This window comes from Tetrao urogallus, assembly GCF_951394365.1.
Source record: "Tetrao urogallus genome assembly, chromosome: 20".
In the NCBI taxonomy this organism is placed as follows: domain Eukaryota; kingdom Metazoa; phylum Chordata; class Aves; order Galliformes; family Phasianidae; genus Tetrao; species Tetrao urogallus.
In genome coordinates this window covers 692,940-706,242 of record NC_136833.1, presented here as the reverse complement: position 1 = coordinate 706,242, position 13,303 = coordinate 692,940, and the positions used below count along the sequence as shown (strand labels likewise).

General features: G+C 45.8%; 1 protein-coding gene across 1 annotated transcript; it reads right to left on the bottom strand.

The window, feature by feature from the left end:
- Nucleotides 1–1,281: 1,281 nt before the first annotated feature.
- LOC306954192 (myeloperoxidase-like) lies at nucleotides 1,282–12,516 on the bottom strand (the record flags this gene model as incomplete). Its single annotated transcript, XM_079545256.1, is given in 14 exon segments — nucleotides 1,282–1,504; nucleotides 1,934–2,171; nucleotides 3,265–3,435; nucleotides 4,593–4,845; nucleotides 5,002–5,162; nucleotides 5,858–6,173; nucleotides 6,255–6,455; nucleotides 7,317–7,446; nucleotides 8,508–8,631; nucleotides 10,557–10,732; nucleotides 11,268–11,361; nucleotides 11,932–12,043; nucleotides 12,047–12,162; nucleotides 12,510–12,516. Coding segments are annotated over 14 exon segments (2,322 nt in total).
- Between the last annotated feature and the right edge of the window lie 787 nt (nucleotides 12,517–13,303).

The window sequence follows — 13,303 nt, the reverse complement described above, 5'->3', positions numbered from 1 at the left end:
GGATTAGAAACTGCCCATGAAGCAGAAAGGGCTACTGAGCATCAGAAAGTGTTTGTTGGGCATCTACTTCTCTCCATATTTCCATGTCACTGCATAGCTTAACATAGCAATAGGCCAATAGGAACATCATGGCAGATAGCCTGGTTCACCTGTGTCTTGTTTCACCTCTGGGACACTGTGGTCAAAAAGTACCTCCAGTGACCTGGAACCTGAAGGCCCTTTGGAATTGTGCTTTTCGGGACAAACTCATGGTGCTTGAGGAAGTTTCACTCTGAGCTTTCAGAGGTTTTCAGTGCCCTGCAATTTCACTGCTGGCAGGTTATGCAAAGGCAACTCAGCTTCCTCCCAGCCTGGTGATAAAAAGGTCACGGGAAGCGGCTCAACGTGTCTCACTGACCATAAGATGAAGTTCATAAACAAGTCAGGAAGCTGCTGTTCAGAGGGAAGGGAAGTGACACCTTTAGGTTTCCAAAGCAGTCACCACAATTCAGCCCTTACGCCCAGTGTCTTTCTTACATACTGGTATCCCTCTCACATACTGTGAATGAAACTGACCATGGGAACTGCGTGGAGATATCTGTGCTCTGTGCAGGATGACAACATGGTAATCTATATGTGGGTTGCTATAAGGAAAAACTCCTGCTCTGTCTTCTGCAAGATTCTGTTTTCTTCACATCCATTTCCAGCTGGAAGAGCTTATGCCGAAGTACATGTAGTTGGAGACATGTAATTGTCTGTTCTTTATATAAAGGCACTCTTGTACCATCCTCTATCATAATCATGGCTGTGTGTGTTAGACTACTGTTGTGTCAGGCCATGCGCTGTCAAAATAGCTCTAAATACTCCTCAAAATACTGCAAAGCTTTAGGAAAGGCAAGGGGAAAGCAGAGACTTAGTCTGGCAGAGTAGAAGATTAAAGTGGATTGAGTAATCCTGATTGATTTCTTCATGGACATCTTTGCTGTGAAGGAAGACTCTGGCTGGAATAGATTACCTGGCTTGGAATACATTGCTGAGGGAACGACACAGGGACTTGGACAGGGTGGATTGTCTGGGATTTTCCACCTGGTTGACGAGGAAGAGTTATGTTCTAAGGGATGGACTGCAAGGAAATCAGGCTGACAGCACTGATCACTCAGCACCCCCACTCAGACGAGTGGGGCTGAAGGGATGGTCACAGTGTGCCTGGGGGCAGGATCACCCCGATGACCTTGATTCCTTTATTTCTTTCTTAATTCTTTTATATTCTCTCTTGGAGAGCGTTCAAACGAGGGAAATCTCCTACGTACCTTTGCTGCCCTTCTCAGGCTCATCTTTCCAGGCTGAGAGATCGAGCACGTCAATCTCATGGCAATCAACAAAGTTCCCAGGGCTGCTGGCCCTGAACATGTCCCTGGGTAGCTTTTTGATATGGGTATTATCGCAGATCACTCTTGGCATTGAGATTTTTGTCAGTTCTTCCAACTGCTGCGGAGTGAAAACTCCTGGGTTCTCCCACCAGAACCTGCAACGATATTTTCAGAAGCAACTTACAGTATTCTTGAAGTGTTTAGTGATGGTTGTTTCCCAAAATAGACACCTGGCCCAGGTGAATCTCTGCTCCGATCCACCTTCATGCATCAGGCAGTAAGCACTACTCTTTGGAAAGAAGTCTGGATTCTGCCACGCTCAGCTGCCTCTTTAACTTTATCACTGGGACACAGGGATCCTTCCCTTTAGCACCCTGAGAGCAAATCTCACCTCAGGCAGAGACTAGTGCAGATCACCCTTGGGCTGGAGCTGGCATTCCTCAGCCACGTGTGTCTCTACAAATCAGCTGTTAAGAAAGAACCCTTTGGCAACCGAGGCTAAAACCAAAGTGTGAGCCCTGCTGCAAGCACTCAGTGACACGTGGGAGGTGGGGTGGGAATGGCATGCTCTCAGAGCCACCTACCTGTCCCCATCACGCAAGTTCCTGAACTGGGTGCCAATGATGCAGGCCAGGAGGGGCCCAACTCTGCCCCGGGGAATGAAGGGCTCTGCAATTGCCCCAATCCAGAGGTCAATATTGTCCGGTGTCCCATACAGGACCATGAACTTCTTGGCCAGTTCACTATTGCCCAGCACCTCAGAGAGCTCATCCGCTGTTTGAGGCTGGGAGAGCCCACAGAAGCGCCTCCAGGCATTGTAACCTGCAACAACGGGGACAGAAGCTGCTCAGAGCCCCTGTCTGCCTACAGTAAGAGCCAAACAGACCCCACAGCCCTCAGCAACATCTTCCTACGGTACTAAAGGTTCTGGAAGACATTCATAGCTGGATAGAAACAGTTACAACAAATGCTATGTCAGTGTTAAGGTTTTTAGTGTTAGGGTCAGAGTTAGGATTAAGGGTTAGAGTTGCAGTTAGGGTTCGGTTTGGGTATCGTTGGGTTAGGTTTAGGGTTGTGATTTGCTGCAGGGTTAGGGTTTTGGTTGGGTTAGGGTTAGTGTTTCTGGGTTGCGTTGGGGAGATGATTTAGGGTATGGGTTTGTTTTAGGATCACAGTTAGGGTTTTCACTAGGTTTAAGGTTGGAATTTAGTATTAGGGTTAGTATTGCTGCTAGGGCCTGGGTTAGTTTTAGGGATACGCTGAGGTTTGGGGTTAGAGTTAGTTTTTAAGTGCCTTTTAAGGAATGCATACACTAAACGAATATTTTGGGTCTTCTGCATTGTTCAGTATAATCTGCCAATTCAAACCACCTGGTGCTGAGCATGACTGGATCTGCTCTTACATTTTTGGGAGGCAACATTTCCAGGATTAAAATCCTAGCAAATAGCACCTCGTGGTTGTGTTTACCCCCAAAACACCCATTCCTCTGCAGCATGTGGAGCCAATCACCACTGAGGGCACATGCCACTTCTGTTCAGAGCTGTGGATTGTCTGAAGACATGGAACAACTCTTGGTGGGCAAAGAGCATATGATCTGAAGAGCTCATGTGAAAACTGAGCTTGGTTGATTGGGGCTGTATCTGCTCTATCCCTCACTCTTTCTTTGCAGTACCATTGCTTCTACCCATCTCTAACAAATTTTTCCAAATATCACATTTGCCTCCCAAGCCCTTCTTAAACTCTTTGTGAATCCCCCAGAGAAAGATCTTTACAACACAAAGAGCTCTTCTCTGAATCTGACTGCCATCTCAAATCAAAGTACCATTTTTTCCCCATGGGTGTACATTCACAGAGCTGCTATGACCAGCAAAGGAAACGGAGCATTGCCCACAGGACAGGGCCTGAGTCTCCTTACCTGGAAGTCCATGGTCTCTTCCCCGCTGCAAGTTCAGAGCTGCTAGATCCAGACCCATAATCTCTGTTTGCTCAAAAAGGTGGTTCTGCAGCTCCTCAACGAGCATTTGATTCTGTTTCATCAGTTTCGCACGATCCACCACCATGCCGCGTATCAGCGGATCGATGCCACCTGCACTCATTGCAAACCAAAAAGAGACTTTTTGCCAAGTTCCAGCTTTGGTGGTCCCTTTCCAGCAGATGGAGTGGTGCTGTGTTAGATGTTTTTTCTACTCTGAGCAGTGTGTTCACCTAGACTCACATTTCCATTCCAACATATGAACGTACATATGTACGAATCTGCAAAACCCAGTTGATGAGGCTTCTCCTTAGCAACTATACTGCCTACTTCTCCCATTCCCTCAGCATACATACATCCACTTGTTACCCACCAGGACCTCCCAGTCCTCTTCTGCAGAGCTGCTCCTCAAGCAGTCAGTTCCCAGCAAGTACTGATGCATGGGATTCTGTCCAGTGTTTTGTTTTGCAATTTGTTTTTGTTTAGAATTACCTACCAGTTAGCAAATGTGTGAAATGTGAAAATGAAATCAGTTTTTGTCTCTTTTTGTATGTTTTTCAAAGCCATTAAGAAGACAGAATCATTAAAACACAGCAGAAATTAGTGAATTTGTATACGTCAGAATATTTTCCGTAGTAAAATAATTCATTTTGGAAGAGACAACCATCTTTCTTGGGAAGATTCTTGCCTGAAGACATTAACTGTCTAAGAGCTGGATCCTGCAACTCCCTTTGGAGTCTTGAAGAGGGAGGGCCACAATTAGAAAGCAATTACCCCATCAGTTGGATTGGATGCGTTACCCTCTGACAACCCCTACCAGTTACAGAAGGATATAAACTGTTCTCACTGGCCTCTCTTTTTACTGAGTGATACTTGGCAGTGTGAAAGAAGGTACAGAATTATATGTTCTGATAGAAAATCTGAAATGGCTTCTCATGGTTGGAGTTGGTGCTTGGTAGCATTCAGCGGTTTGAATATTACAACATGCAGCTTTTGGCAGGGCCCCTTTACCTGGGTTCAGCGCAGGGCCAGCGTTGTTGGGCTGCATTTGGAGACATTTCTACAGGACTGTCCTGATACCCCACATCTAGGAGACCACTGAGCCTCTTGGGGAGACATGTCTGCTTGCAAGATGAATGGCACTATAAGTGGTGAAACCAGTTAAATAAATGGTGCTAATTTTTGTGAATCTATGCTTGCATGTCTTACCAGCATATCGGAGAGTCAACTTCAGGACCGAATCAGGACTGCTGGCGGCCCCGAGTTCTTACCTTCCATTATAATTCTCCATGATGCACAGAATGTGAGATGGAGAGGGACGTGGGAAAGTGAACCCATAGGCTGAAAGCTGTCATCTAAACGGGATACAAAAGGCTGCACTGAGGCATGACCGAATCGGAAAGCCAGGGAGAAAACATTTGACACCGTCGGATCCACAGTCTCGTTGTAACCGCTGTACGAGGGAATCCACCTGCTGGTCTCCTCTGCAAGCAGAAGTGGTATATAGTCTCTGTATGTTATTATCTGAAAAACATACCATAAAGGTAGAACAGTCAGCAGCTACAGCAGAAATTACATCAAATTCAAAGAGAATTTGGAATCTCCATGAGTTCTTCGAGGAATAATTTTGCTGCATTTGGAGCAGGAAAAACAATTTCTAAGAAGAGCAGTGGTCACTACCTGGGTCATGGCAGCTATGATGTTTCGACTCTCCTGGTAAAGCTTTTCTCCATCCCAGTGAGGATTTAACTTCCCCAGCTTTGTCACCAGGCGATTGTGCTCTCGAAGGAACACAGTGTGCAGAGCAGAAAGTCCCAAGTTCTCCGTTACCCGTTTGTCACCTACAGATGAAAGTGTTTTAGGAAACTGGTCAACTGCTTTGTATTTCCACAGCAGATTTTGATGGTAGGGCAGATATGTAGTGTTGTTGGTTAAGTTTCCCAGCAGTTTTCCTAAGCCTCTGGTTAAGTTTCCTAGCAGTCATCAAGTCATGCCAGATTATTTCCAGCACAGACCAAGAATTTTCTTTCTCCCTCTCCAAATTATTTAGCCAAAACCATTGGAGAACCATAGAAAAGACATGGAAAGACCTCTAAGACCACCCAGTCACCCACCTACCACCAATATTGCTCACTACGTCCCTCACTGCCATATCTCCACGTTTCTTGATCATCCCCAGGGACAGTGAAAAAGGGATTTGGGCAATTTGGACTAAATTGCACTTGTTCATGAAGCAGCTGTAAATATCTCATTTTATGACAACCTGCTGTGTGTCTTCCTCTTGTACCTTAAGGCTTTTAGCAATCTTCCTTTGTATGAACGTTTGGTTTTGAAAATTTGTCTCAGCTCCCTCAAGTTATAAACACCTTTGGGAGATCTATGAATGTGCTTTCAGCAGAAATGGTGGAGGCAACTGGGAGAGACATGGTGAAGTCCCTCCAACAGCTGAAGGTACAAAAATGAGTCTCTCCTCCTGCACCAAGGGGCTTTTCTCACGGGCAGTAAGAGTCAAAATTGCTGTACAGATGCACCTTACCAGCTCTAAAGCAGGGGATGTTCATGCTCTTGTTTGTGAGCACACAAACACTTTTTGTTTTGTTCTCAAAGGGCAATAATTCCAACCCAGCATCAGTGAAATTCTGGTTCACAGCCATCAGACCCAGCTGGTTTGTCTGGTTCCTGAGGCTCTTTGCCACAGACTCCTCGCTGCCGTACACCATGCTGGCATCAATGAAGGAGGTGACAGCATTGATCTGCTCACGAGTGAACGTCCAGGGACTGCACACAGAAGCTGACTGGATAAAAGGCATGCAGGAATTGGATTTCAGCATCCGCGGGTCATCGGGGGGGAACTAAAGGGAAGAAACATAAGTAATGCCTCAGAGAAAGCCTTGTGGTTGTGTCTGTTTGTTCCGGGACGGAAGTCATGGTACCTTAATTGGGAAGCAAGGGGGCCTGAAGGTGCAGTCAGCATCGCACTGAAGCTCTGGGTTTGCTCCTATGCCACTGGAAGGGGCCAAGTCTACATCATGGTTGACCCATTGGCCCCACTGCATGAAGAAAAGAGAAAGCTCTTGATCTTGAGTGATGTTCTCATTGGCTGTATGAGCAATTTCATTGGACACTTTTCGAACCTGCAGAAAATCAAAATTGAGATGCGTGTGACTGTCCGTGCCAAGGGGAATTCACCTCCCAGTCTAACTCCCATTGTGAAACCACGGATAAGACGGTCTCAAATGAGCCCTTAAGAGTTAATTATTGCACTACATAGAATGACATCATGCTTCAGTTGGACCTAAACGGGTGTGATATGCAGCCTCTAGCCCTTTGGCAGCACCGTCTTAACTCTATAGTCACCCAGCCAAGCCTCACCTTACAGCAGGCCTGAGCTCAACCTGAGGGATGTGCATATACCCAGAAAGAGAGAAGATGGCTGAGGGAAGATTTAGGTTGGACATAAGGAAGAAGTATTTGCAGTAAGGGAGGTGAGGCACTGGCACAGGTTACCCAGAGAGGCGATGCAGACACCCAAGGTCAGGCTGAAGGGGCTCTGAGCACTGATGGAGCTGTGGGTGTCCCTGTGCATTGCAGGGGTGTTGGGCCAGATGGCCTTTAATGGTCCCTTCCAATTTGAATGGTTCTATGAGAGCACCAGCATCTTACTCTTTGTACAAAAATCCTGGCACACCTGAGTGCAGGATGGTGCTGCCTGCACCCAGCCTCAGGATGCACACTTTGGAAAATACTTTGATCTTGCCCATGCTTTGGCACATGCCCTTGCCCATAGTGAAGTACTTGCATCATTTTTTCTTTGTCTCATGAGCTTAAGACATACCTCAGTTTGAGAAAATTATTTGCACCTGAGGTCACGGAAAAGGATCATTCATTTCACACTCTAGATGTTACCGGTGTTCCAAACTGATGGGTGCAGTTCAACCCAGGCCAGTCTATGATTCTATCAGTAATGTTATCCAGGCAAGTATAACTGTTCTCACCAGTGGGAGTGGAAATGCATTATAAAGCTTTCCTTCAGTTGCTCCTCTGGGAACAGACACTCCATCTTCATATGCTGCTGGGAGCCAGCGAGCGAATGCCTGGTTGGAAACCCCCAAGTGAGGTTTCTTTCTGGAACATCAAAAAAAAAGCCAACACCAGTATTATTTCAGAAATGAACAGGCTTGTAAAGATAAATCATAGAACCATTAAGGTTTGAAAAGACCTCTAAGATCATCCAGCCCAACTCTCAGCCTCGCAACCAGCATTGCCCACTGACCATGTCCCTCATGATTAGCAGCCTTTGGTCCACGTCTGCCCACTCCAGTAGCAGGGGTGATAGCCAGGAAACATTGAGAAGTAAGCAATACCAAGATAATTACTGTAGATAAAAATTAACTTTTTAACATCAAGATTCCTGATGACGTATTAATTTTATTTGGAATTTCTATCTCTGTAGCATCTCTGTCTCTGCTGCTGCTCCACACAAACTCACAGTCTCACAGCATGGCCATCTCCAACTATCAGAGGAGCTGTGCTTTTGTCCACCTGAGGCCACCGACCATCTTGGAAATCCTCTGTTGAATCCTACCCAGTTTTTGCACATCCCTCTTGAACTGTGGGGTGTTCAAACCTGAAGGACCTCTAACAGCAGGTCATGCTATGATCCGCTGACCTTATCTGAAGTATGAATGCACAGTGAGAGAACTGCTGAACATACCTGTGCTATCTCATGGTGTGCATTTCAAGTTGAGCAAGAGCCTTTAAAAATATTCCCATGTCACAGTGTGACATACTTGGTGGGGCATACTGATATTCACAGCACCCATGAGACACATGCTTTTAAAAATATTGCTTGTGTACTCAGTCTAAGACGTGTGAAGTTTGAAATCCAGCCATCAGCACTCTCACCAGATTCAAAGTGTGATGCCTCCCAATGGCTGAGGGAATTAATACTGCTGTGCCACAGAAGAGATAAAGCAGTATTCTGGGGCCTCAAGTGGAGAGAGGGGCTGAATCTCATGGCTCCCAGATCTTCTTTTCTCAACTTTTCACCTTCCCCCACTCCCAAGAAGTTCTTGGGAAGCAGCACATGGAAGCGATGGATTCATATCTGATGTTTTCAAGACATGAGATCTTTTTCCTGCCCGTACGAAGCAGAAAGGAAACATCAGTTACATCACAGGTCCTACCTGTTGTTGCACTCTCCAGTAATGGTCCGGAAAATGTCACCCTCTGGGCATTTAACGGAGCGAATCTGATAGCCACAGCCAGTTTCTTTGGAAATCATCTCCTTCTGTTCCCTATCCAATATGTCTGTGAAAGAAACGATGCAAAATGACATCTGCTCTTAAGAAATTGTATTTTATCATCTCAGCATTCTTAGCTGATGATTGAAGTTTTCTGTATTATTAGTAATGTCAGCACCCACTGCATCAGCATCTAATGTTATTTCAGGCTTCCTCCAATTTAAAGCAGGAGAAAACACACTCGCTGTGGAATACATTCTGTCACTAATAGAATCTGTCTACTTTACCTCTCAGCAGCACGAGAGCCTTGGTGGGGATCACAGAGCAGGTCTGCACTGCTTATCAGCAACAGAATCCCTCCAGGTAATGTTCCTTCTCAAATCTTAAATGCCCAATGGTTTCAGTGAGCTCAGAGACTGAGCTTCATGACTCATCCATGAAGAAGGTTCATGCACCATCTTTAGGTGCCCAGAGTTAACCAGAGACTATCCTAGGGGTAGTTACATGGATAGAACTCAGGTGATGACTCACCCTAGCAAATGGAGGTCTCCACTTATCCTGATTTTGTTACAGATATTAGTTCCATGGCATTTATTGGTATAAGAGCACATATGCAAAAATATGCTGTGAACCAGCTGATACTCGGAACCTGAATTCCCCAGAATAACTTCTGCCTCTGAGTCTCTCTGTGCCACATATCATCAGCTCATCCAGAGTCACTCTGCTCTAGTAGCTAAATCCACCCCTATTAAGCAGAGTCTGTGGAGAGTCCAGTATGTGCTGCAGTTGCACAGCTGCCCAGGGAGCTGATGGTCACAGTCCCTGGAGGTGTTCCAGAATCATGGAGATGTGGCACCCAGGTTATGGGAATGGTGGGATGAGCTGGGGTTGGACTTGGGGATCTGGGAGGACTTTTCCAACCTTAATGATCCTGTGATTCAGTGATGCCCTCCTCAGCCAGCTGCCAAGAATGTGGGTTAAAACACCTTCAGCCAAGCGCCTTTATCTCTCTAATGAACTGCTGTTCAACCCAAAACTTACCCTGTGTGTAGTCAGCTTCAACTGGGACAAACCCTACCGCAAGAAAAGGGTCTGATGAGATGTGAGACATAGATGGTGAGCCTTAGAAGTGAGAGATGACACCACAGAGCTCAGCCCTAATGAAGTCTTTCACACTGGCAGATGGTCTACGTCAGCTTGGTGGATGCAGCCCCATCCACAGAAGAGCTGCACTGCAGCACAGTGCTGAGCCCAGAGAGACCACTGAGCTGTGGCAGGGTTTAGCTCTAATCAGCAAGGTTATATGACAGTTCTTTTCTTTGTTCTAGTAATTAATCCATTGGGAAGAAGGCAGGGTGTACCATGCAGACCTCTGGAAGGATTTGAAGAACTCAGTTTGTTTGATATCTCAGAAACATTCCGTCAAAATAGATAAGAAATTGCTAATCTCTGGATCCTTCCTGTTCTCTAGCATGGGAGGACTGGGCCACTTAGAGACATGCTAGCTGTGAGCTGGGTCAGAACTGTGGAGATACAACATCTGTATAACATCTGGATTTTCACTGTTAAGTTGAGGCCTAAACACTTCTGTGTATCGGCAGTGGATCAGCTCAGGAAGTGCAGTCTCCTGGCGCTCAGCCCATTATGCCCCAGGTTTATCCCACTGATTTCTCGCAATCCGGTTACTATTCCACTCACCCTCTCTTGATATTATCATCAAAGACAGGAATGGAGATACGCAGTGCCACAGCTGATGACTGAAATACCACGTGGTCCGGGTCTGCCTCTGAGCATCTTTCAGCCCCTGCACACCCAGCACCCTTCAGGCAAGTTGACACCAGCTGGCAGCCTGGGGAAGGGTTTCCCCAGTTATCAGGATCGTGGCAGGGCTCTGTAATCAGCAATCTGGGTCAATGCAGAGCTGCTCTTTGACACACATGCTGTGGTAGCTTTTCCTTCACTGGCAAGATATTTTGGTCTGCAACACATTACCTGTAATGTTGAATCTCATCCTCCCAGACTGCTTCAGCTTTCTTTTGAGGAGCTTCAAAGTAGTTTCCAAGTAGTCGGCAGCACGGACTGCAGATCTGGTTCTTCCTACTGGATCCTTTAAGTGCTTCAGGAAATCCACTGGGCTGGCAAACTCATCCCCTAGTTTTTGCTGTAAGCTAAACAGAACAGAGCTTCGTGGGCTGCTTACTCTGTAAACACCTCCTCTGCCCTGTGGGGCTGGTGTACTTAGATGTGATGGAACTAGCAGGTCCCCAGGCACGCTGTGCTCTTCTATAACAACCTGACTGCTCCTCAGATTTGCACATCTCCCTCTCTCAGTAAAATTTTGGGAAATGAGTCATCGTGACTCCTTTCAGGTTTGCTTTATATCCTTGTCAGAATGAGACCTATTAATCTATGTGAAAAGCTATAAAAATTGTTTTTCAGTGACGGAATAAGATGCTACATTTAGGATGTCACAGTATATATTCTATGAGCAGAGACAATCTTGGATATGTTGCTTCTGTTCCTGTTCATTCGTAGAGAGAGACCCTCCCCCAGAGGTCAACCTGCACTGCCACACCACCAGCATCCACCTCTGACATCGTGGGCCAACATCGTAAAACAGGAGGCAGTACTTTCGGAGCAGCCCTCGTAGGTTCTCTCTTACTGCCTCATAACGTTGGAGCTTTTGTGCAAAAAAGGACTCACCACTTCCGAGCACGTGAATACGCCGCGTCCACCTGCTGCTTGGCTTCACTAACGCTGCTCAGGAGGAGCGAGTCCGACAGCACTTCTGAGCCCTCTACTTAAAAAGAGGGAAATAAACAAGCTGAGATACACTCTATGTGCACAAGGAGCTCTGCGTCCCACTGCATCACATTCCCACTGTATTGTAGTGTTACATTAATACCTTTATCCATGTTCCTCTCGCTCATCTACCTCACCCCACTGCTGAGGTTCTGAAAATCATGGGACTGTAGATGACCACCAAATTATAGTTTTTTATCCAAGTCAAACTTGACTCTCTTGACTTCGAGAGGTTTTAGGGAGTTAACTTTCACCTTCCTTATTCAAGGTATTCTTCTCTGTAAAGAGGGATATTCACTTGGGACGTGCATAGAGGAAACCTGATATATGGGCTGTGACCAATCTTCCTGCCATAAAAAGATACTCATGTCCTCGAGAGACCTAACATAGATAATTCTCTTAGGCACTGACTTCACTGCTAGTGGTCTTTTTCAACTTTAAGATTCTACAATTCTATATTGAAACTGTAACGAGCTAATAATCAGACTGACTTGGACTCCAATCCCCCACCCAACGCCACACCTCTTCAAGCAAAAGAGCAACAGAGAGAGAAACAGAAAATTACTGTTTAATGAGGAGTCTGATGCCCCAGTTGAGCAGAATGTGATGATGGATCCTAGGAGAGCCATTCTCAGTTTTATACCTAGAGGGAAACACATCATCATTCTCAGCTCACTCTAAGTGAATGTGCAGGGATTCTCTGAAGCATCAGAAAAGATTGACTGATATGCTAGCACAGGCCCTCCAGCACGTATGTGTGGATATACATAGCGTACATACAATGGCAGGTGGCTCCCTGGAAGGAGAAACTTAACTAAAAGATTGCAGTTATACATATGTATATATATACATAAAAGTCATTTTGTCAACATTTTAACTGTTTAAAACAGGAAAAACACGCAAAATAAGGAAGAATTAATGAACTTGCTGCAATGGGGAGGGAGGAGAGCTCTCTTTTCCCACTTCTCAAAATAAGTGCATTTCAGCTACGCTGGGAGAAAGAATTAAGAATAAATAATGGTTCTTCATGCCCTACTCAATCCTCTCATCTCCTTGTGCTCAGCCAAGGAATGCATCAATACCAGTAGCAGTAACATCCAAAGGGCTAACTACAGATATAGGAATAAAAAGCACTCATCTTACCTGCCATCTCTGCAGAACTGGTGAGACTAGGAAAGCAGCCAGTCTTATATAGCATCTGCAGCAGGGCAGGAATCAGCTGGGTCTGACCTGGGAGTGGCCAAATGGGGAGAACTTGGGAACAAGTTGAGCCAAAAGGAAATACCTACTGGCTGGCTTGCCTGAATTGAGAAAGTTGCACACTTCTCCATCCTTTTTTTGTAAATGTTGACTTAGTTTTCGGCAAACCAGTTAAAAAGAATAAAGGCACACAGCTCTTTTCTACTAGGTGAAAGGGACCGTCTGAATTTTATGAAAGTAAACGGTGGCGGTGGGAGTTAAAAGGAGTCAGATCACCAGTGATTTGGAAATGAGAATAAAATCAGTGCTGCTCCTTGTGGGTGGCAAAGACTGGACAAAGAACAGAGCAGTTGCACAGAACAAGATGGAGCAGGGGGAGGCAGGGCTGCGCTTCCATGGGCGGACAGGAAGGTGAGAAGGAATTTACCTCTTTGAACAGCAGTCAAGATTGTTCCAAAAGACAGAGCTGATGACTGCAACGGGAAAAAAGTGCTACACATGTCCTTGTGCCTGGTATAACTGCCACACAAAAGAGAACTGTGGTTTGAGTTCAGTTTAAGTAACCAGCTCTTTAGGCTCAAACAAGCCCTTAGAGAAGCCCACCAATTTACCAGAAGAGAGATTAAGTACTGACTTAGAGTTTGCATGCATTTTAACACCCCTTATCAGCCATGAAGAGCTGAAAGCAAAGCCCAGTGCTAAAAAGAGGGGTACATTCCTGTCCCTGCTCTTCCTCC